Source organism: Ammodytes marinus (genome assembly GCF_949987685.1).
Source record: "Ammodytes marinus genome assembly, chromosome: 5".
NCBI lineage: Eukaryota > Metazoa > Chordata > Actinopteri > Uranoscopiformes > Ammodytidae > Ammodytes > Ammodytes marinus.
This window is the reverse complement of record NC_137234.1, coordinates 24,055,680-24,081,137: the sequence shown is the minus strand read 5'-3', so window position 1 is coordinate 24,081,137 and position 25,458 is coordinate 24,055,680. Positions and strand designations below refer to the sequence as shown.

At 45.4% G+C, this 25,458-nt stretch overlaps 1 protein-coding gene across 1 annotated transcript in view; it reads right to left on the bottom strand.

The window, feature by feature from the left end:
- Positions 1-25,176, bottom strand: part of hipk2 (homeodomain interacting protein kinase 2) — a gene marked incomplete at its 3' end in the record, with an annotated part of 69,570 nt that extends 44,394 nt beyond the window's left edge. Inside the window, exons 1-2 of the mRNA XM_080027509.1 lie at positions 24,879-25,176; positions 6,609-7,788 (exon numbers count right to left, since the gene is read on the bottom strand). Of these exons, the coding sequence (XP_079883635.1) occupies positions 6,609-7,788; positions 24,879-24,897 (1,199 nt within the window). The 5' untranslated portion in view covers positions 24,898-25,176. The remainder of the gene's footprint in view (positions 1-6,608; positions 7,789-24,878) is intronic.
- Positions 25,177-25,458: the final 282 nt, after the last annotated feature.

The window sequence follows — 25,458 nt, the reverse complement described above, 5'->3', positions numbered from 1 at the left end:
AGGAGGCCTCATGATTTATTTAGACCAGAGGGGTACCTGTGTCAGTCGGCCGCTGATGGTAGCCAGCCATCACCTTACCAACTCTACTGGTGCTCCAATCCAGAAAAGAAAGACAAATGTGTGGCAAGCAGGACACTTAATAGACAACTATACTGCAATGAGAAATTTCACCTGTCCACTTAATGATGATCAGAAATAAATTCCATTGTTCTGTAGCAAACCTCACAGTTCAGTCTGGACATTTTCAAGACTTTCCACTTCAAGATTTTTCTTATTAGAGTAGCCTGTGGTGCTGCCGGGCAACAACAAACACCTGTATGGTGGAACAAGTTGATGCTTGTGTGTGCTGCCAACACATTTGCTTACCACCCCGAAAGCTTAGGTGAGAGGAAATACAATCCTATGTTTCAAAAGAGCCAATCTATACAGAGCAGCCAGGATTGCAGCCTTAGTGAGCTAAAGTGGGCGTCTCGCTGCATTTTATCAAGGCGGCTTAATTTCCGTCAGCTTAATATCCTGGGAAATGTATGGAAATTGAACTGCGGGGAAGAACAAAGACAAGTAGCCGGGATGAAACGATGTGGTGAGAAACTCAGAAAAAGCTCTTCTTTATCTTATGAGCACACAGTCCCACACTAGCAGAGGTGCACTAACACATACACCACCCTACCCCCCCCCCCCCCCTCCCCACACACACACACACACACACATACACACACACACACACAAATGCGCCTCACACACACATAGGAAGCCTGTCAGAGTGTATTCATAGGTGTATGTATCAGGTAGATGGTTAGGTTCACTTTTTTCCTTTAAAGTTAAATAATTCTCATTCACTATTTGCCCAAAACGACTGTGAGCGGTGAGACTCCTATATGTTTCGATGCATATGCTTGACTACCAGTAGTTAATTAGCTTAGCTGCTACAAGTCTCCTGCTTGCCGGCTGCTCTGTGGAGACACATGGAAGGGCTGCCCAGAGGCAAATTATAAATGAGAAACAGGTTATTAGGATTCTGTCATGCATACTAAGGTGTTATGACTGTCATAAAAAAAAGGCACAGTAGCGAATACAGGGAGCAGTAATTAGCATTTTAGGGGTCTTTCTTGTATGTGCCAGTTCCTGGTAATAGCCCAATGATTTCAGCATCTACATTCAACAACAACAAGACGGCCCTGGCCCCGAGTGGTCACAAGCGGGGAATATAAAGCTAAATAAAACAACAAACCATCCAGAGAGTCAGCAAAAAAAAGAAGTAAAGACATGCCACAGCAGCCACCCAGTCAGGCTGAACTTAATAAAAGCTCATCTGAATTAGTAATAATCTGCCACTGCTTGAGGGAAGAGAGAGAGAGAGATAGAGCTTTCTCAGGTACCGGTTAGGAATGCAAAACAAGGACTTTCTGCACACACCCCCACCTCTGTCACCCTAACCTTTTTCACCCCCCATTCCAGTTCCCTGTTCAGGATACTTTCTTGCATATCTTCAGGTAAACAACAGCTGCACTTAACAGTGAGGCTGCCAGCCAGTGTGTGCACCAATCTGCCTTCCCGTCCTTTTCTAATTCATCTTTCCTCCGTAGCAACCCGATCCTGGCATATACACACACACACACACACACACACACACACACACACACACACACACACACACACACTCAAACACGCTTCACAGGACAGTAACTAATAGCAACCTCATTCATTAAAACACCCCTTGATGTTTCGCACGGAGGCAGGGTAAATGTGCTGGAACGCCTTTGCCTGTCTGCTTGTGCTAACGCTAACAACAGATAGAGAAGGCAGATAGACAGACAGGTGTGGGGGGGGGGGGGGGGGCTATAGGCTCCTCTTACACAGTAGCGACTGCACCACCACTGATGGAGACAGATGCATATTTCATCAGTTATTAAGGCTACTACGACATAAGCCCTGTAGGTGTCGGGGGAGCCTACATTAGCATCAGCTGCACCCAGCTTTCACTGCCAACTCCAATATAGATACAGGCTCTAAAAGTAGAATGACAAAATACGAAGAGTTCTATAATGTGAGCCTTTTTTTCTCCATCCGGATGCATTAAGATCTCTTCTGCCAGAGGCCTCTCGTAGAGATATAGAGAGACTGGCCACTTCAGATCACTAGGGACATCAACAAGCACTATTCCTCCCCCTTACACTCTTGACTTTGCCTCGTTTTCCCTTTCACCCACAATGTACGAATGATTCCTCAGGCTCGACCCCTGTAGTGTATGTTCCAGTAATACGTTGCACAAGCATGTACAAGTATGAAGGCTGTCATGTTGTGCACGCTAAGTAACGAGCACAAGCCGAGTGGTGTGACGTGTGCAATGTCGAATGTAGCTTCAAGCTCCCAGGGCTGTTAATATTAAGATGTTTAATGACTTACTATGGAGGAAATGGCTCTTGTCTCTGTCTTGTGGTAATTGAACAAGTGAAAAAGCCTTTATGTGCATGTATAGAAAGGATCAGGTCGGCTCAAGGATAGGTATAGAATTAAAGACAAAAACTCTTTACAGCTTTTCTAAATGGCCACACATTAACAGGTTGGGTGTGAAGAGAGCGGGTCAGATTGATAATTCAGTATTGAATTAAGGGGATAATGGTGCACGCCTTAAGTCAGTCTCCCATCGGGGCGACGATTACATTGCACTCAAAATCTACACATCTTGCTTGTTTATAGTTCATATGAAAAGCCTGCCGCTGCAGCTGACTGTTTTGGAGGATTTAGTAACAGAATAGCAAACAGCAAATATTAAATTCCATTCATGTCCTTTGTATCGGCAAGGAGACATCACAGACGGTGATATCAAAACCTGAGCAAAAGCTATCTACCTGGCTGTCCAAACTGCTTAACTTTTCTTTTCTTTTTTTTCATTGATCAAATCTTTCAGTGCAATATTGGTCCAGGTACAAGTTTCAAATGTGGGAACCATAGTTATAGGCTCTGTTGTGTCCAGTTTAATTACCATGCCCATGCAGACTTTATAAACGTCTTCATGAGACAATTAAACTGTCTGTGACACCATAATGACCTTTGAACAACCCGGCATGGCAGACAGACAGACAGACAGACGGACGGACGGACGGACGGACCGACAGACAGACAGACAGACAGACAGACAGACAGACAGACAGACAGACAGACAGTCACGTGTAGGGTGTGAGAGAGTGTGTGTTGTCCTTAACATGCCTGCCTCTGTCTACACATTTCACCTCCCTTTGGCTAACAGCAGCCACCGCAAGGCCAGCAGCCACTGCCAGCTGCACGGCTTCAGGAAACTTTAACATCCACACTAAAATAATGTCTCGCTGCATTCCATCGATCTCATGGCCTCCTACCCAATCAGATAAATAGGACAAACATGCTCAACTGGGACAGGACAATAATCCCTTTATCTGGCACAAGGTAAACTTGACTAGCCAGCTTACCTGTTACATCATAAGCTATGTATATGGGCATGAGGGCAGCCAGGAAGGAGAGGGGAGGGGGGGGGGGGGAAGAATTAGGAGAAGGGGTTGGGTCACACAAGACGCAAACGTCTACAGCGAGATGAAGGTAATAATACAACTTTAATAATAGTAAGGAGAGTGTTTATAGGTACAGTTTGGTGGCACAGAGTCAAGAAGTGTTGCTACAGACAGGCCTCTTTGACAAGGACAGATGAGCTCTGCTACATGAGCCTGTATTTGCTAAGCACTGAGGCGGACAAAGTTGAAACTCTGCAAATAGCACATCACTTGTTTACCTTGAATACTGGTTGTTTTATTTGCATCAGTCAACCTTGTGGAAAAATCCATAAGTCATTTTTTACAGCACCAATGACATCACCAGCGTAAGCTATATGTAAGTATGACATTCAAAATGCAAACAGCCATGTGTGAGGTATAAAAAAATTCCCATTCAAATGGGTGCAAGGACACGCGAGTTCAAATCGCTATGCAGGTGTAATGTCAACAATGCAATGGGCTTAGATCGTCTCTTTTTATATCTTATCTGTGAGAGTAGATTGAAAAGAGGAAAAAAGAACAAAGAAAAACATGTTGCTTCCATGATTCCATATTATCATTATCATCTTGTGTAGTTTAAATCCATCAATCAAAAGGAAAACCTTAAGTGCACTAATACAAGACACAGATATTTACAGAGCAAGGATCAAAGGAGAAGACAGGGGGATGTTTGAGCTATTGCGGGAAGGAAATTGAGTAACGCAGAGCCAGCAGGTTAGAGCTGGCAGGTCCCACCTGTATGTAATCTCTACCTTGTAAAAGGTACCGTCAGCAGAAACAGACAGAGACAGAAACTATCCAGCTATCTTCTCATCCTAAAATCTTCAAAGACGGTTTGATGTTCTCTAAGCTTTTGAACTCCCCATGAACTCTACCCACAGCCAAACGTTTGCTTGCTCTACCTCAAAATGCATGGTGCTCATCATCTCCCAAGAGCTCATTCTTTATATTGAATGAATAGATTTGCCTAATTCCTAAGAATGGGTCCTGGTAAAGCGCACATACTCTTTCGGGTTTCATATTACTCTAGGAGTCTAGGTGCATGACACACACACACAAACGCACACACATACGCACACTCGCCCACACACACACACACACACACACACACACACACACACACACACACACACACACACACACACACACACACACACACACACAGACACTCCCGGAGCATCAAACCAGGATTCACCAAGTCCCTGGTCTAGGTTTTAGTGCCTGGTGGGTAATTTTCTGGTCAATGTCAGCCTTTTCTTCCCCTCCTCCACCTCCTCCTCCTGCTCTGCCAAGAGGAAATTAAGGGATGAGCTCTTTGCTCTTTTTCGCTCGTCACTCCCCGAGAAAAACAAACAGGGACATTTTATGGCCAGCTTGTTGACCCACAGCCCAGGAGCAACAACAGCAGGCTACTGGTGGTGTTTACTTGATGATGAGCTACTTTACTTACACTGATATATCAGCCACTGCCCTGTTGACATGTGCGGTACAATTCCCACACAGGGATCTTAAGATACGTTAGTTTTAGCAGACAGTTGGTGGGGTGGGGGGTGGTTATGAAATACAATTCTATAAACACTAGAGCTCAGATAAAGTAATACACCTGTCAGAGAAATGATAAAAGATGACCAGGATATGAGAACGTCTGAGCTTTGAGTTTTTTTCTCTATCTTCCTTAAGCAGGCCAGAATGTATCCCATTACCTTTCAGTCTAACTCATCTCCACTGTAATTCTTGCCACCTTCCTGTTTTCTAGCATGGAAACAATGGTCTTCAGTGCAACATATTTAAAAAGCCAGTGTTAAACTGTAAAGATAACAAAACCAAACTCTTCTCTCAACAGGATCTACACTGTACGCCGGTGCAGAGCCCGCCCGCCGCCACCACCACCACCACCACCACCACCACCACCACCTGGCATGCGTGTGTGGATTGATGTGTGTGTGTGGTTATGTGTATTTACGTAGGTGGTACCGTACACACACCTGTTCTTCTCTCAGCCCCAGCCCCAGGCTCCAGCACCAGGCCTGAGCCCCAGAAAACAAAGCTTCCCTCTGTACGGACATGGACACTGTTTGATTCCACCGCACCGCACTGCCCCCCCCCCCCCCCCCCCCCCCTCAACGCTGCCTCTGCTGAAACCTAAACACACTATTTGCTATGGGCAGAAAAAGACTGTTTAAAAAGAGTGGTGGTGAGACGAGAAGAAAGGCCTTCCCGGGGAGACTCATCTGGTTCTAATGCAGGGCCCCGTTGGTGTGGATTACAGGCACATATTACAGGAGAACTCGGGCTGACCCCTCATCTCTATCCCCGGGGGGAAATGGGAGCCAGCCCATGGTGATGGGGGGCTGAGGGTCTGGGGGCCTGCTGGAGCACAGGGGTGAATAGAAGACTGTGGGCAGGCTGCCACCCCCACATGGCTGGTGCCCCCTCTCTTCATTGAGTGAGTGTTTTCTGAGATCTTTTCAATATAGCTCTACGGAAAGAAACAGGCATATGTCACCCCTCTGCCAATGACCCCTCTCAATAACACCAAAAAATGTCATTGCTTTAACTGTTTCCTGTGGTCTGTCACCTCTTTACCCTGAGCCTCAACATGTTTTGAAAGGGCTAAACAGGGCTTTGATGATTTTCAAAGTAACATGCTATCACATTAAACACAATAGGCAGCTGGCTACTCAACAGCCTTTGAGTTTTACTGTCCTTTCCCACACTTGGAAGGAGGAGGAGGGGGGGGGGGGGGGGTTAACTACTGGTGTAAACACGCCAACAGGAAAGGCGGAATTGGAGAGAAAAGAGAGAGAACTTCAGCAGCTCATAAAGCTGGTAGCAAATATGGGTGTGTGGCCAAATAATCAGCTTGAGTAGGAAAACATTTCTATTAAAGCAGGGGTAAATCAAACAAGATGCACAAAGCACAATGATCATCGAAATAGAAATAACAGGGACACACAGAGGGGTCAGCCCATTTCCTCTTTGCATCAGCAATGTTTCGTGATTACCTCAATACCTATGGTACCTTTCATATCCATTTCATAAAAAAACATATTGTTATTAAAAAAAATGTGCCGCTCTTACCTGTAGTATCTGGACTGTAGGTACGTGGAGCAGACTGCTTTGGACACATGGCTGGCTGAGCCAAAGTCAATGACTTTGACCCTGTAGGGCTGTCGAGACGGGTCCACCAGCATGATGTTCTCCGGCTTCAGGTCAGCGTGGATCAGCCCCAGGCTCTTCAGTTTCATGAGCGCACTGGCCACCTGCTGGAGCACGGGTCTGATGTATTTGAGCGGCAGGGGGCTGAACTTGTTCTGCTTGAGGAAGTCGTACAGGTTCTGCTCCAGCATCTCAAACACCAGGCACGTGTGGTTCTTGTGCTGGAAGCACTCGTAGGCCCTCACAAAGTTGTAGTCGTCTGCGCTCTCCGTGCTGAGACGTGCCAGGATGCTGACCTCGATCTGACCCTGCCGCGCGTACGACGGGTGGTTCTTTAAGATCTTGATTGCCACTATCTCGTTGGTGCCCCTCTTCCAGCACTTCACCACCTGTCCAAAGGTGCCCCGCCCCAGGAACTCCAGCACCTCGTAGGTGTTGGTCATGGAGCAGAGCACCTCGTGTTGCACCAGCTGGTAGTCCCCCTCACTGTTGGAGCCGCTGTTCTTGGACGTGGCGGTGGAGGTGGCGGTGGCCACAGTGGCCAGCGTGGCTCCGCTGGCCGCTCCGTTCTGGATCATGGGTGGGCCGTGCTCCTCGATGATCTGCACACTGCTGTTGTTGTCGAGCTCTTCACTCTTGCGTTTAAGCCCGCATCTCTGGTAGGTATCCAGGAGACTGACTGTGCTGCGGCGTGTCAGGTTGTGAACGCCAAGCCCTCCGCCCAAACCGCTGCCACCGCCACCTCCTCCTCCACTACTGCTGTTGCTGCTGCTGCCTCCACCTCCACTGCCCAGCAGAGAGCCCAAGGCCCCCGAAGTGCTGCTGGCTGAGGCGACCACGATGTGGGCCGCGCTGGCTGGGAAGATGAGTGCCGGCTCGTAGGTCAGTGTGGAGCTGGCCACCTGCAGGGAGCTGTGGATGCCTAGGGGGCCACCGGCGGCCGACAAGTTTTTGTTGCTGTTGTGGCTGTAGACTTTGCTGTGTGTGCCGTACCCTGTCATATCCCAGTGACAACTCTGCTCCACCTTCAGTTTCTTCACGCTAAAGAAGGCACTTGACTGGAGAGTGTGTGGGGAGAACACTTGCACTTGCGAGGCCATACCTGTGACAAGAGGGGGAACAGAGGGGGAGGAGCAAAGAGGACAGGAGGGGAAAGGAAAGTGAGAGGTTAGGAAATTGAGAGTGTCTGAAACACGAGCGGAAGCCAGAAGCTTTAAATAAAGACAGCTTGGGTCAGAGCAGGTCATTAAAACACTAGGCGTGTACGCCAATGCGTCAGCATGCTAACATCTTGAACATCATAGTTAAGTAACAATCATGGAATAGTTAAAACATTTATTTAAAAAGTTGCTTTGGCTTTACATTATTTCCAAGTAGTAATTGTGTTTGTAAAAAACATCAGATCCTGCATCATGAACTGGCAGGAAGGGATTGTTTTTATGATACCATGTGATTCTATTAGTTTTTATTAAGAGTGTTATGTAACATAAATAAAAGCCAGAATGTTTGGCAGAAAGATAAGCAGGTTTAGATTGAGCAGTGCTTATGCAAACCACGGGTTCATGCAGAGGAAATGCCATTTCCCCCACTGTTCCCATCTGCAGCAAAGTAAATAGGCTGAGTGGATACTAAAAGAACACCGTTTCATGGGACACTCAGGGGAGATATCAGAGCAACACAAAACCGTACACAAAAAACAGCCCCGCAGAAAAAGGAGAAAAGTCTCAAGGAATGATAGCAATTTCCTTCCAAACTGCAAAACCAAGCCCTCACATTTATCGGTAGACAAGTATAGTTTAAGGAAGGGGTTGGAGGAAATTTTGTTCAAGTAACGATGAGAAAAAAGGAAAGGAGCACTGAACTCCCTATCAACTACAGATCCACAAAACAGCAAAACAAAAGCAAAACTGCAGCGAGGCTGTGCTCTGAACTCCTGGGAACAAGCTGCCTCAGAATAAGCAAACGCTTCTCCAAGCAAACAACTGCCCAAAAATAGTCCCTTTCTTTATCTCTCTCTCTCTCTCTTTGCAAACAGGATTGTTTGTTACGTTGAAATGAGTATTACATACAGCGCAAGGAAAGATTGCATGATACATGTATAGTGATGTATGGTTAAACAGTTTCCAGTAACCCCTAAATCTGTTTACTGCTAACAAACTAAGAGCTTCCACCTGGCCATGCCGACACACACACACACACACACACACACACACACACACACACACACACACACACAATTAGGCCTTGCTGTTGATCAACTGATGCATGAACCAAAGAATGTTACGGTCGTAGCTCACACACAAACACTAACAAAATCCATGCATGCAAACAGCCCTTACACTTTGTGGATGCTGGGGAAATTACATGTGTGTGTGTTTATAAGAAATATCTGAAAGCTGGGATGATTGTGGTTGGTTCTTCTATAATTCTAGGACCATTTTCCTTTAGGATCAACCTCTACAACTGTGGGCCCTCTTCTGCAGACAGAATGCAAAGAGGAAAGGGGAAACGTTGGTCACTTTGTCATTATTAGCCCTCTGAGCGGTGATGATGATTAATTCAGTGGGGAGTTGGCAGCCCTCCACTACACTTTGCTTCATTTGTCTTTTTTAACACTCCTAACCTCTCTTCCTCCTCCCTTTTTAATTTTTTTTTCCAGTCTCTCTGTGGCCTCGCTAGTTATCTGCGTGGTCATCTGGTCTTAGCCCTAATGCTGCAGGATTGAAGCTGCAATGCACATCGGAGGGCTCACTGTAAGCTCGGCAGTATACAGTAGCCAATGTAGCAAGGCACCCCCCATGCTGCAGGACTTATTTAAGCCTCGGCTATAATATCTATCTGCCCATATCTGCTCGGAATGATCATTAAAGATGGAGTCGTTTTTTTTTTGTTGTTGGTTGCTTTTAAGTGCTCATACTGGTCCCTTAGGTATGGCTTGTTCACAGAGGTAATGAAGATGGTCCTCTAGGCTATTAGGGGCAAGGCTCTCTGCTAATCACATAAGCCCCGAAGGCCAGATGTCACTCCTTGGATTACCAATTCCTGTGCCTGGACTTTAACGCTAAAAATAATTTGAATGATGGGTTGCGTCACAGAGAAGCGTCAACCGTGTTTGACTGAGAGAGCCTGACGGGATAATCACCGGCATAGACTGATGGTCACAAAGATGGATGGATGGGATGGACACAGAGTTGGCTTGTGTGCTTCTTATGGAAAATTCCAGCATTACATATCTGCCAGCATGATTAGCTCAAGGTTTTTACAAGGCCAGATCCAGCCTAGCTGCTCTTTGTATTAGCAGCATCACATGAATTCCTCCTCCCCAAGCCTGATCTTAGTCACTCATTCACTCTCTGTCCGTTTATGTGGTCAAAAAGTTCACTTGTCATTGCGTACACGGTGCAATGACCCGAAGGCCACACACGTTCCCTTAAACTGAGAAAAGCCGCTAAAAATATAGCTGCCAGAAAAATGAAATTGCACAGCTGGTTTTTGCCACAAATCGGCACCAGTTTAGAGCCCTGTGTGCGGAACACAAATGAGTAATTAAATTAACCAAAAGTAAGAGGTCAAATGGCTGGAATGTTATCTCATGGCAACATACACACAGGCAACAATGTGACCAATTATACTTCATTCGGTAAGCGGCTCCCTCATGAATCACTCTCCATCCAAACTGAAGTTCAAACATATTTATGATCTAGAATGTGCACAACCAAACCCTCTATGCTGATGTCATAAAAACAATGTGCAAAAGACCTTCCCTTGAAAATGTCTTCTTGAAGTTTATTTGAATTTCTGAACACTGCGCCAAGTGCAAAACTGTAAAGGTCCATTGTTGTGCGTTTACAACGTTGGAATGCCTTCAGTAGCCAAGGCTTTCCATTTAGCATACCTAAAGGAACACTGTGTGTCCCACATACTGCAATTAAGCATGCGAGAGAGGCATTTTCCACTGTTTAGAGGCAGCATGTTGAAATGGTAGTAGTCAATGTTTTTTGGAGAGATTACTTCTCTGTCAGGGGTTTGTTAATCTCCTTTTTGGAAGGATCAGGAGCTGCATTGCCATGCGATGGTGAGAGACGGACTGAAAGGGAGGGAAGGAGAATAGAGTGTGGCCATGAGTGCTCCTCTCATTCTAGCCTGTGACCTGCTTCTGTTTGCCCTTCCTTTATTAAACCCGTCATTTATACTCCACTGACAACATGACAGAGTATTGATGAGGACGCCTTTAGACACCTCCAAACCAGCCGAGTAGCCCTTTGTAATTACAAATCGTCTTTTCGAATAAAACCGACTTGTCATTCCCCTCACCCAGGCCTGTCCTCAAAGTTCTTGCGATTTATAGGAATAACAACATAAACGCAACATATCCAATATTCATCCACTAGGGGGCTCACGATCAACACGATAATAAAAGACCAGAGTTTGATCAAGTCATGAAGTTGCATAGGATCATGGGGGATTTATTTGGCGAGAGAATGCGTAGCAAAAATGGTCAAATCAGGATCATACTAGGTTTAATGTCATACACCACCCGGAAAAAAAGCTGCCTAGGAGACTATCCAGAGACACAGCGTTCAGGTTTTGTGTGGTCAATGTCCCCTGGACTGGATATATTTGGAGCACTTCCTGAGGCCTAATGGCTACTGACACCGATGGAGACGCTCTGATGACCCTGTCTCTTCACTGGACATCCCAGCGTCTGCAGGACTGTGTGTGTGTGTGTGTGTGTGTGTGTGTGTGTGTGTGTGTGTGTGTGTGTGTGTGTGTGTGTGTGTGTGTGTGTGTGTGTGTGTGTGTGTGTGTGTGTGTGTGTGTGTGTGTGTGTGTGTGTTTGGGGTGGGGGTGAGGCAAATTGCTGGCTAATGAAACAACCTCGGAGTGTCTAGACAAAGCATTATCTCACCCTTCGGTGCTGTTTGCATGCGGGTGTTGGGGCGCCTCTGTCCCTTTATCTGAACACCCCTGACACATACAGGAAACAAACTAAGAAGAAGAACGAACCAATATAATGTGTGTCTGGGCAAGGCATTGGGCTATACCAGAACACACCACCAAAAGTCACCCTGCCATTGTAGTCTCTGGCAATCTTCCAAAAGACATTCTCTCATTTGGAATTCTGATGATAGCAATGGAGATCGCTAGTCTGGCATGTCAGTGCAAAACTCTCCCATAGGTGTGAAGTGGGGTGGACAGCAAAGGCCACGGCATATGATTCACATCTATTTTATCCTCATCAAACCGTTCAGTGTGCAGCCCAGGCACTTTGTATTGAAGCAGCTGCATTTGTTTTTTGAAATTCCTTTTATCCATCCAAGTTTTCTTTTAATGGCCAACAGAAGCACAGGTTGAATAGTGATAGGAATAGGAACATGTTGTCCATACAGAGTAGCTTAGCTGCCCTCGGTGGGGGAGCTGGAGCTTGACACTGCATATCTTTCCCTTACCTACAGCAAATATTGACCGTCCTGTCGTCTCTCATCTCTGCTTATTTATAGAATAATGTATCAGACAGACAAGCTTGCAGGGAGCTACTGTCACACACACAGGCTGCTCCTCCATCAGCCATTACGCTGGTACTGACCACAGTGTTTGACCGGTCGGAGTCGCCTAGACTTTTCTCCCACACTCTTTTTTTTTTGAAAAAAGCAGCGAAGAGGAAAGGAGCCCCCATCGAGCACATTAACAGCCTAAAAGAGGCCAAAATGAATGCTGTTTGACAGACATACACAGGAATTCTCGGCTCGTAAATCAGCAGTGTGCCTGCTGTAAATGTGACACTCCCTCAACTCTCCCCTTCCTGGAAGCAAACAGCCAAAAGATACAGCACGTTGTGTTAGCAGTGAGATAACGTGTTTGGCACATATTCATGAGCAGGAATAGAGTAGACGACGTACGCAAGCAATCGCACAAATGTCCACATGCAGGTGCACACAGGAGCAGCACTACAACACAAACATGTTGCACCAACCGACGTGAAACACAACTCTAAATACTTTATAGACTTCCTCACGGCCCACCAGAGCAATAACAACTTGTGTAGTTAGAGTTAAAATATTAACATTTTTAATCTAAAGTAAAGCTGAAAAACCTGCACCCCCCCCCTGTAGATAAGGAGGGCAGCTATTCACGATGTAAGTGTGCTCATAAAACGGCTGGTGTGAGAAAAACATTTGCCATGTTTATACTGCCAGGTCAGCCTAACCAGGCACTGAACCAAGACACAGGGTGGACGAGAGGAGCTGGAGGAGTGGGCCGGGGGAGGAGGAGGAGGAGGAGGAGGAAGAGGAGGTGGAAGGGGGTGAGAGAGTGGCTCTGCTTGAGCTGGATTTCTTATTAATCAAATCACGAGTTAGTAGCAAGCGTACAAAGCACAGCATCCAACTTCCTCCCAAAGGATAAGAAAGAAAGAAAGAAAGAAAGAAAGAAAGAAAGAAAGAAAGAAAGAAAGAAAGAAAGAAAGAAAGAAAGAAAGAAAGAAAGAAAGAAAGAAAGAAAGAAAGAAAGAAAGAAAGAAAGAAAGAAAGAAAGAAAGAAAGAAAGAAAGAAAGAAAGAAAGAAAGAAAGAAAGGTCTGGCAATATACGTATGCCCTTGTCTCAAAAAGAGTTTAGACATTCAATGTTGTGGAACAGATAAGCAGAAGTCTTGTGTGTGCCCAACCGTAAACCAATGGCACCTGTTAACTCACGGCTTGACTGCACTACCGTTGATATCCGCCGTATGCATCAGGCTGTGTGGCTTCGCTCTACAGTTGCAGGGGCCATGCAGGGACACACACACACACACACACACTCACACACCTGATAAGCAGCCGCTCTCCACATTTCTTATCATTTACACACAGCTAAAACACGCCCCACTGCACCACACTTCCTCCTATGTCATTAGGATCAACAATGACAGCTGGACACAATGTACCATAATGAGATCAACATATGAGATCTGCAGGCGAGAGGCAGTAACCCAACAACACAGAAAAACAATGGGGGAGGACACGCAGATGAGTACAATGTGGGAGAAAACATTGTACAATGGGAAATTGATTTGTAAAAGGGGCCATGGCAGTATGGATTTTGTTGCATGCTGCTGACTGCTATAATCCACAGAAAGAGAAGTCTATGCATTTTAGTGTGAATGTGAAAGGCGGCCTTGTTTTGCTTGCTAAAGGTTTTCAAAGGCATTTGCTTCAGTAAGTGAAGGACAACACAGCCAGTGATATGCAAAAATAAAAGACAATGACGCCAATTTCCACACATGGACACACATGCCCGAATACACAGACACCAGGAGCCAGGCTCTTGTTTGCTGCATATCAACATCTTTGTCATCATTCACCCTAATGTTCAATGGACAAAAGGCCCAGGGTAGAATGAGGTTTGAAAGGGGACCTTTCAGAGATGGAGACTTTAATTCTATTTCTAAAGGGTCTAACCTTTTCCTGGAAACACAAATGTATAAGCGTACTCTAAGACAAAAACAATCAACTGATGAAGAAAAACATAAAAAAACAAGGAACAACTAAACCCACCATGATTTTAATTTAGTAAGATCCCGTGTTCATTACGCACATGTTTTTAATATATTTTGAACAGGTAATAACTTTTTAATTTATAAACCTTATTGATATGCTTACCCTCTTAACTTTTTTCTACATTTTTGCAATATGAGCAGTATTTTAGGTTGGTAAAATATTGATTGCAACGTTGCACAGTAAGACTGAGAGAGTCAAACTGCAGGATACAGTCACGGGGGAAAGATGCCAGTTGGAGGGAGGGCTTACTTGGACAGCGTTTTGAGGATATGGCATCATTGCCTCACCCTGCCACCCTGCCCTGCACCATAGAACTCAGACAGAATGGGTTTAGGGTGTGTTCCTGAAGTCAGGGGTCAAAGTCTGCTGCTGCAGTAACATCCAATAGAGACAGCTGCAATAATGCCTGTCCTGTTTGCTTCGCCCACCTTCACCGAGGATGCACTTAGCAACACACACACAGCTCTCTGCATGGGAGCATTGTGTGTTTGTGTGTGTGTGTGTGTGTGTGTGTGTTGTGTTGTGTTGTATGTGCAACTTTTTGACAGCTAGGCCTTCTTAGACTATTAGTCAAAGCTTTAACATCTTAGCTATGTAGTAACTTAATGCATGAAAAGAAAACACCCCAAAATACACACACACACACACACACACACACACACACACACACACAACATGAGGGAGTCAACTGATGCCCCACCCCTTCAAAACCCTTCGATGAACCCCTGACAACAGAGGAACCAGTCCAACCTGACCGGGCACCTGGGGACCAATCACACACGAGCACGGCCAAATTTTGGAAATATTTCCTGTAGTTCCAAAACACAGCTGCATTCAAACAACAAACTCATAGGGATGTCTACTTTAAAAAAAGAAAACTTGCTTGGAACAGATATGCCTGAATGAAAATTATTTTCAGATTTCCTGTTTTTGTTTGCCTGTTTCATTCACAGCTGGCAAGAAATCACCAATGCCTGGCCTGGCCTTTACTCTCAGCTCTCAGTCGCTTGCAAAGCTGTCAGCTCGAAACTCAAGTTGTTTATGAACGGCGAGTCGTGACACACAGGCTGGTGGTGAGCGTGTTTGATAATGATAGGTGCTGATGCTGGTGCACAAAGACCACTTTTTCACTGCCTCAAAAACCTGCAAGCAGAGGAAGAAAAGGGCAACTTCTCTCCATCTCACATCAGAACCCTTTCTAACCCCCCCTGTCTCCCCCCAGTGTGCAGCTAGATAGCAGGGAGCATACATAGGGGGACAAATGTATGCTCCCTGCTATCAAGTACAAGCCGGGGAGGGTGCACACATGCCATTTCCCGGGCGACATGAGTGTGTGATATTTCAGCGGTGTGTGTGAAGCTGCTGCTTGGGGCCTATTAAGCCCATCAGACTAAAGTAGACTACAGATGCCCTTTTTTTCTCCCTCTAAAATGCCTTCAACATGCACCCCTGTCTCCATACTGCAGGTCACTCATCCATATGGAGGCTCCATAAAGTGTTTAAATCTCCTCATTCATCCGACTTTTCTTAACCATCTCTCCTTCTGTTGCTTCTCTCATTCGGTCTGTCTTTTCTTTGACAACGTGGGGTGTGTGTGTGTGGGGTTGGGGCACCATGCTATATATTCAAACAGCTTTTAAGAGATTAGAACACACATACGCACACACAGACACATGCTCCCATACCAATTTAGAAAGGCATATGTGTCCTTAATCCAACTGACAGTGTGCCATTAACATGGCTGTCGAGTCGTTCTGGCCACACAGCTAAGGAAATAAAAAGTGGGTGGCCAACTCAGCCCTCTGTGTCGGATGCAGCGCGAACATAGTGGTTTCAGCCGATTATATTTGCAGTGTCCTCACAGTCACAAATAGCAGCCAACCCCAGGCAGGAAATGGCTATTCTGACCATCAATTTGACACCCACATACTGAGTCAATTTGATTTATATAGCCCAATATCACAAATTGCAACTGGCCTCAGGGGGGGGGGCTTAACAATGTGCACAGCATAAGACATATTCTGTCCTTAGACCCTTGAAAAACTTAAACAGGGGAAAAAGTTGAAGAAACACAGAAGGGATTCCTTTCACGGGACAGGCCAACTTAACATAGATGATGCGTGATTCTGAGTGGCTGGGGCGTCAATGAGAAGTACACATTAGACAGTTTCAAATATAGAATAACAGTAGTTGGTATTCAAAATCTAGCCATTATGACAAACTGTTTCGTAAATGACCCAAAACAAAAACAAGATCAATGCATCTACTGTGAGAATTTGCCACTTTGGCTTTGCTCCCGAGGTTTTCTCTTAACAACATTCAGTAGTAACTGAGGGGAGTTTTTAGCAGATGGAAAAGATGAGCTGTGGGTAGGCAGTAAATAAAGAATAATTGTACTGTTAGATGCTTTACTGTGAATAAAGATACAAAATGCTCGTAGCCTGTGAGCCTAGATAAGGGCCAGTTTTGTGTGTGAACCAGCTATTAAAATGCTGAAAGGATGTGAATGAGGTCCATGTTACTGAGATGCATGCCACTTAACGCGGCCATGTTTATTCCCAAACGTGTACAAGTTTATTTAATGCTCGAGTCACGAATGCAGAAACACCTCCTCCGCGCACGCTGTCTCACTGTCTGACAGAGACCTAATGAGGTGAAAACAACTTGCCTGGCCTGGACCTGCTATGGAGCAGTGATGGGAAAGAGAGAACAGGTCCTCTTATAGCTTAAAGGTCAACTTTTGGACTTTTTTTCTGGGCCAGCACCTCTAACAAGTGATGGAGAGGGTTCGTATGTGTTAGCAGCTGCTATACATACATGGGCTACGTCAAGGGAGCTGAGGCGGCAGACGCTTCACGGGACAAGCTCTGAGATAGGGTGAGAGCTATATGTCTACCGCCACCACCAGAATCCCTCTTAGTCCAGCAGTGACCCCCTCCACCCACCAACCCAACCCCCCCCCCTCCCACCACACCCCATGACCTCAAGCACTGCCCCAGAGGCCCACGGGCCCCCCGCGAAGGGTATTCATCTCACCACCCTTTAGCTCCATGGCCTCCCTCCCTCCAATTTCTGACCTGATTTTTCCAATCTCTGTCACCCCTCCCTCCCCCCCCCCCCATACCTCTGTGTGTCTGAATGGAGTGGTCAGCTTCAAAAGGCTGCCAGGCACAGAGCTGCTGCTGGCTATAGTCACAATGTGCCAAAGCCTTTGAAGTGAGGAGGAGTATGGATCTAAAAGGTGCAAGGACTGCTTTCTTTGTGTGTGTGATTCTGTAACACAATTTGGGCCCAGACACGTAAACAGTTCAGTGAAAAGCTATTGCTCTTCCTCAATTCTGTTTAGTTCAGTTTTATTACGAATGCACACTTAAACCTTACATTCACAGGAACTTTTTCAGCAAAAGGCCATACATGTCACGGTTGTATCAGAGCAGAAGTTCGTCGGAGCTATAGGCAAACAGTGTGTGCCTCTACTATTAAATCGACAAAAGTAGAACAGCTTATGAAACCCTTTATTGGAACTTTAAGAATAAAATGATAGGAATAACAAGGGCATAACCATTTCCTGGAAACTTTCAGAATATTTTCAACATTCTATTTCTATAATGAAGAGGTTCAATGTATTATTTAACAACCATTATCACTCACTTAAACTGCAACTGAATGTTACTGTCCTCGGAGACTTTCATGTGGGGGAAATATTTCTTACAGTTAGGACGAGAGGAGCCCCAGGATCGTCTAATTGAATCAATTACTTTTTAACATCTGCAACTTTCTACATGATGCCTTAGAAGCTCATGAAAAGAGTAGTTTCAACATTTATAAGCCCATTTCATCACTCCCACCTTTTGCTTCCCTTTGGTGTGTAACTTGTTGGTTTGCTGTGTTGAGGAAACTTATATTTCACCGGGAATTCCTTAGAGTATCCCCTGATATATGAACCAAATTAATAAAAAGAAAAGGGAGGGGGGGGGGGGCCTTTCTTTATTAGTAACTGCCGCATTTTTATTTTCCATTCCTGGCTCGCAGGGAGTTGTGCCATCACGGCGGCTTTAGTGGTAATAGAATAATGAGAATTGCACAGCATGTAGACTAGAGAAAGAGAGAAAAAGTGAAAAGAGATTGAATAATACAATGACAAGCAGAGGATTTAATACTTGCGAGAAAGAATATGAGAGCATGAACAGCACGAGAAGCTGCTCATTTCCATGCCTGTTGACTTCTTTGACTATAGACCCCCAATCCTCCTCTGTCTATCTATCTGTCTTCTCTCTCTCTCTCTCTCTCTCTCTCTCTCTCTCTCTGTTCTTTGCCCTTTTTTGCCTCCTGGCTCTGGACATAAAATAGGGCTTGCTTGAGCACTCCTCGTCTGAGCTTTGAAGTCCTTTGGTTATCAGCCAAGCGCGGCGCTGTACCTGCAAGCCATCTGTGAAGGGGGCCGCCAAACAGCAAGCCACCCACCATCCATCGCTCCACTTCCCTTCTGTGACCGAGAGGGGCCAGTGCCAGTGCCAGTTATTGGTGGTGGTGATGGGGCACTAAGTACACATTGGCTGGCCACACACACATGGTTAAAGCCCCCCTATCTGTGCCTGTGTGGATGAACACACAGGAGAGAGCTACATACACACTAAAAACATGATCAACCTCAGTGCCATAATCCTACTGTGTAATCTAGTCCATCTCTGCTCATTTCAATATCTCTCTCACTCTCTATCATCACCCTCCCACATAGTCTCTTTCCAGGGAAGAGGAGGGTACACATTAAGGTTAGGGAAGGCTTGATTAAAAAAAAGCGCAAACTGTCTTTTACCGTACACATCACGTAATATGAAAAGATAGATAGGGCAGTTTGTTTGAATGAGGTGGCTGTTGGGGAGGTAGTTTCCCTCACCATCCAGGTATAGCACCTTACCGAAGGGTACCCTTGAGCAAGGCACCAGACCAAAGACATCGCTCTGACATCTCTCCATCAATGCACGTGACATGTATATGGTTATGATTGCATGTGTAGGCCTAATGTGTATGTTCTGTATAATGCGTATGTACAATAACAGAGTTGATAACTGAATATCCCCCAGGGGATTAATAATGTATGTCCTCTCTTCTTTCCTTTCTTTATTTCTTGCATCATCTGTTGTCTTTTCGCACCACGTTCAATGCTTTGTTTAACTTCTTTCTTTTCTCTTACTTGCCTTGTGCGATGTGCGTGCATGTGCAAATGTGAACGAGTCAATGATAAATAAAGCCAGCAGCAACTACCGCATGCTCGCTTCCAGAGAGTCCGATGTGAAATGGCGGGACATTATCGCAAACAATAGGATTAAGACCTGCGGCAATATGCCCCAACAAAAACAAAAAAAAAGCCGGTGGTAGGTTTGGGGAGGGGGGGTTAGTTGTGATGGCAATAAGAGGAGGCGGGAAGCCATGGGGGGAGACTAAGGGCTTTTGGGTTGGGGGGGTCATGATTACAGAGAACAAAAAAGCTACAGTAGTTAGGCCTCTTCTCAGACGAGCCTGCAATTACACACACACACACACACACACACACACACACGCGCACACACACAGACATGAGGGCTTCCAATCTGGCCATCAGGCTGTCGCTGAAGTGTCACATGGGCACCATGTGTGCTGGCCAATGGCCTCTCGGCTTATCAACACACGGCGCTAGGGATGGAAGGACAGATAAGAGATAGATGGGGGGGTGGGGAACCGCAGGGTGGGAAATTGGAGTGGTCACTGGCAGGCGATGATTGCAAAGTGAGCGTGCAAAAGATGGTATGCGAGAAAGAAGGTGCAGAACATGTTCATGCTAAAATCGTATTAACATACTGTATATATGAATAAAAATATATGTAGTGTATGTGTGAAAAAAAAAACGATTTGACACCTTCAGCATATAAAGTATAACCTTTATGCTTCAGGAATCCCGGTGTAATTATTGCTTAACAGGCCCAAGTTGACAAAAGGGTCTCATTCACTGTGCTGTGTTGAGCAGCAGTAAAATGTGAACCTTTGTATGAACAGATGCTACTCTCATCCTCGCTGCAGAGCGGCTTCCACACTACTTTAAGCGAGAGGAGGTTATTTAGATTTATGACATGGTTTTCTCTGATCCCCTAATACGTGGAGGTGAACACTTTTTGAGTCATGTAACATCCCACTGAGCATGTGAAAGAACGGTTCCCTAGATGATACGTATTAACAAATAATTAGGGGCTATATTGCATTTGGTATTTAAATCATTAAAAAACTATGGATTGTAACTGTCTATATTGCTAATTCGAGCAATCAAGAATAATGTTGTGTGTTTTATAGCATCACATACAGTCAGAGTAGGTTTCAAGGGCAGATAACCCCTTTTTTGCAAACATCCATCTAAAAGGTGTTTTAACTTGTACATTAAAGGCCAGCAAGTAAAACAACTGTATAGTAAGATGTAAGAGCCCACCCCCCCCCCCCCCAAACAGAGTTGTTACACTGCAAGCCAGAGGCAGCTGTTCCACATAAGTTGACACCACGCGCAGTGTGAAACAACGGCGCATTGGGAAAAAAAAGAGCCTTCACACATGCATGACAAGCAATACGGAAATGACTTGTGTAAGCAGCGGGCAGGCTGGGTTGAGGCTCCATCCCAGTACACCCCGCACCCCCCCTCCCCTTTCGATAAAAAGGAACTAATGTCAGCAACTGATGTGCTCTCTCCCACTTCAAGGACCTCTGAGCCCGGCTTTCAGAGTCGTTCTCCGAGAGAGCTCTGCAACATATGGCAGAAGCACTAAAATAGGAGGAGGCTTATACTGGCCGGAGCGAGAGAAAATGAGAATTGCAAAGTCCCCTTGAATTTCAGTTGAATTTCCTCCATGTGAAACAAAAAAAAGAAAAAGAAAAATAAAGAGCCAGAAGAATGATGTGCAGGAGTACTGGAGGCAGTTTGACTCCAGAGAAATTGGCTGAGGACAGTTTATGAAATGTTGAGCCTGTTGAAATAGCCAAAAGGTATATTCTGCTCATATTCAGACCGGGGCCTCCTGTGTCAGACTGGCCTCTACTAACCTGTCATTTTCAGTTCAGGCGGCTGACATTACACTCCCCCTCCCACTCCCCCCCATCTGTTTCCAAAACCCTCAGATCACACCTGTGAACCATTTCAGCACACATCACAAAGCTCGCATATTCCTCTGTCTTCAACCGAGGGCTGTGCACACACACACACCTGATCTAACGTAAAAGGGAAAACTCACATTCCATCTCCCTCCAAAGCCTGGGCTTCTTCTACTAAATGTTTCAACAAATCAATAGCACAAAGAATCCCCCCTGAACACAGGAATCCCAGCTTCCTTTTTTCGAAATTCGGATAGGAAGCTTTGAATAATGCAAAAAAGCCTATATTTGTAAAGGCTGCGTATCCATTTTCATTATACGACCCTTACTGGAGAAGACCGAACTTCAGAAATGAGTCATAACATAAGGCTATGCATCAGGGTCAAACACAAACAGATCAAAACAGCCGCTGAGTGAACGTGAGAATAACAAGAGTGAGTTAAAAACATATCCACAGAGGCTCTGACAGAGATTTGCAGAGCGATGACTGCTCTTTCCTGTGAGCTGTTTAACTATCACTTAACAACTGTTTAGCCATCTTCCCTCCCTCCCACCCTGGGTCTTTCTCTTTCTCAACCGTGGATTAAAGAGGTGCGGTCTTGCCATAGCCTTCCGAAAGCCCCCCTCCCCTCCCCCCCGGTTCTTAGTTCTTTCCTGCAATTCTAATCAAAGTTTAAAAAGCTGGGACCTTGGCCTCTAAGCCGGGGTCACAGCCTGCGAGGAAGATATCAATCAAGCCCGCTCCAAACAAGCGTGAGGGCCGGGGGCAAGAGAGGGAGGGAGACGAGAGGAGGGGAGGTTCAGAGAAAAGACTGTCTTCTCTCTTGTCCTTCTGGCCTTAAGGGAATAGGCCAGGGTGCATTCCCTAAACCCCCGGAAAAAACCCATAAGGTAATTCAAAGTCACATTAACTCATAATGACCGTGTGGATGGATAAAGCATTAAATGGGCCTGTGATGCTGCAGCGACTGTCACCACCACCATCATCATCATACCATCATCATCATCATAATAAACCTCTGAGTCATATACTCTGTCCATTTTCTTTTCCAGGCAGGAATGAATGAATCCTCTCTGGAAAGCATATACTGGTTGACCCCTTGAGAAGCCAGGTCTGTGAATGCAGTTGCCTCTCTGACGGTTTGCCCAGGCCAAGCGCTGCATGCAGCTGTCTAATAATCCTCTCGTAGCAGCGCCTGCCCCTACAATTTGGGTGACGGCACATGTGCACAGACTCACCATACACAGATCGAGACATATGCAAGTGCAGGCATGAGCATGCAAACAGCATCAATATCTAGCCAAGAGAGAGAGAGAGGGCAGGGCAGGCAGATAGGCAGACAGGCAGGCAGTGTTTGAATATTAGCTTTTCCACAGCTGGGGGGCCTTTGCCGGACCTGCTCCGTTCAAGAGGCATCCATCAAGGTGTCAGTTTGGGTTATGTGAGCAGGTTCCCAGGGTGAGCAGACTGCTGCAGGATGGCCCTATGTCTAGGCCATGCGAAAGCAAACATGCAAGAAAAACCAACAAAAACATGGATGGACACAAACATTGCTAAAAAATATCAATCTTGTCCAAACAAATGATTCCTAAAGAACGATTATGACAAAAACAAAAACAAATGTCCACTGTGGAGTGGTTTGCCTCAGGGACTCAACTTTGGACAAGGCCAGTAAGTAGTTCATCATAAATAGATTTAAGTTATTAGTTGTGCAGCCTTTACAAGTGCGATCACCATAATAGCCGGTCTCAGTCTACAACGTGACATAAACCTGTTTTTCCACCGGAGGCTATATGATGGTCATTTCCATGGCTGCTCTATATAGCAGGCCTCTGTAAGGGAGGAGGACAGGCAAGGCAGGGTAATTAATTCCCCCCTGCCGCCTCGTTCTTTTCCCTTCTCCTCCTCTCTGTGTGGTGAGTGGTGACGCGGGGGAAAGCCGGGGAATGTAATTTACACTAATTACCTTTTTGCATAGGAGTCTCATTTCAACTTTCCTTTTCATGTTGAAAACGCCGGAGTCTCTGGGTATAGCCCCAAGCTTCAACAACCCCCCCACCCCCCCTCCCCTCCAATGAAAAATCACTCTAATATTCCGATAGTGACATTATAGAGCACTCCGTAAGGTGTTTGAGGCAATCTTATTGTACTTTATGATACTGCATCTCCCATAGTGGCACATAACATAACCAAAGTATTCATTCAAAGTTATTGTACAATGTACAAACGTGTTAAAATGACACTTTGTTGTTGTTCTTTAAATACAACACAAAAAAGGTAGTTTGAATAGAAATAAATAATGAGTTCCCTTTCACACCAGCAGAGGGACTATAGAGTAGAGACAAGAGGATGTTCAACATAAAGCTGCTCAAAAACAAATATTGTTACTATCAACGGTTATCATTGAGTTGTGCTACTATTATCTTTACGGATTCTCCTGATCAACCTTTAAACCCAGTACTTCCTTTACAAATTAAATGGTCAGAGGTTCTCTTTACTGTTGTTTGTAAAAAAATATATATATCTCTACAGGCTACAGTGCTACTTCTGAATAACACATTAGGCTACAATAGCTGATTAGATCAAAATGTTAACATAAAATTCAGGGAATTATATTATACCGTATAATCATTTGTGTAGTATAGTTGCACATGCATACATTGCAGTGCATGACCGGGGAGGTCATGCACTGATTATAGCCTAATGGGCCTGGCTCGCATTGTTTTACATTTGTAACCCACCGTGCAACGTCATTGCGTTGTTTATCTGTGTGTTGAATACTCAGAATGGAAAAAATAGAATAAAACACAGTATGACGGGAAACAGTTTAGAGAGGCACGTCGGGTAGCAGTCTCTCAATTGGATTAGTCGCAGCTACAATGCTGCAGCGTATAGCGAATATGTAGTATTTAAGCGTGCCTTTGGTTTCCGGGATTTAAAAAGAAATGCAACATTTGAATCAATATGCGCTGAGGTGGCGTCAGAAGTCGAGTCAGTTTTATGATTGACTTGGAATAATTGGAGATAGGAGATTGAGAGTGAATAGAGACGAGGCTCTCGGACCGATCGCTCTCCGACCTTCTTTCCATCCCTTCTCCTATAGCAGAGCTGTATCCTTTAAAACAAGAGGACAACACACAACATGTCCCTCCTGTCACACTGTGGGGTTATGTCAAACACATGCTGCTCCATGGCCCTGTTCAGGAGGGTTGGCAGCCCTTATCAGCGCTATTTTAACGGACACAGCTCAGACTGGTACCAGCAGTCAGTCTCTGACTCAGTATATTTACTCATATTCTCCCAACTGTGGCCAAAAGCGCTAACGCGCACGACTGTAGCGACCTGACAGTCCTTTATGGCAAGTTTAGAGCATAGCCTATAATGAAAATATGTAAGGATTTTGATTGCAAGGGGAGAGGGTGCAACGCATCTCTCGCTCCGTACCAGCCGCAATTCAATGGTATCACAATTGATACAGTAGGCTCAGTGACTGAGCCCCGCACAGGAGGGGGTGAAAACGGCACGTTCACAAAAAAGCATCTTACCTTCGTATATAGGGGCCATCGGTGCAAGGATTTCTGTTATTCATGGCAAAAAATAAAGCGAGGTTTCTGCTCAAAACTCAATGAAAATCTGCCATCTTGAAACAGTGATGAGAGAGTCGCCGCGGTCTCCTGCATTACTGGCCCGGTTAGTTAGTGAGGAAAATGCTCATAATTCATAGTATCCAGGCGTTTTTTCCCCCCAAACGTATGGTCCGATGCGATATAGGGAGCGGAGAGGCAGAGGCTGTGCAGTTCCAATCCCAAGTGCGGCGTATTTTCTGAGGGCTCGGAGGATGAGCCGCGGTGACAGGTTTACTTCAGCTATTGTGCGACATGTCTGTGGAGTCTCTGCAAAAGTTGCAGTGGTTGGAGCGCAGCGAGTTTGGTGTGTACAGTGAGCGAGTCGACTGACGAGCGAGTCGATGGAGGCAACGAGGAGGTGCATCGCTCCGGAGTCCAGTGCAAATATTATAATGAGATGAGAACCCTGTTACCATTATCATATGTATCATCACCATTGACGAAACGCTAATGATGAACACACGAGAAAAATATAACTATTTGCAGCCTCAAATAAAGA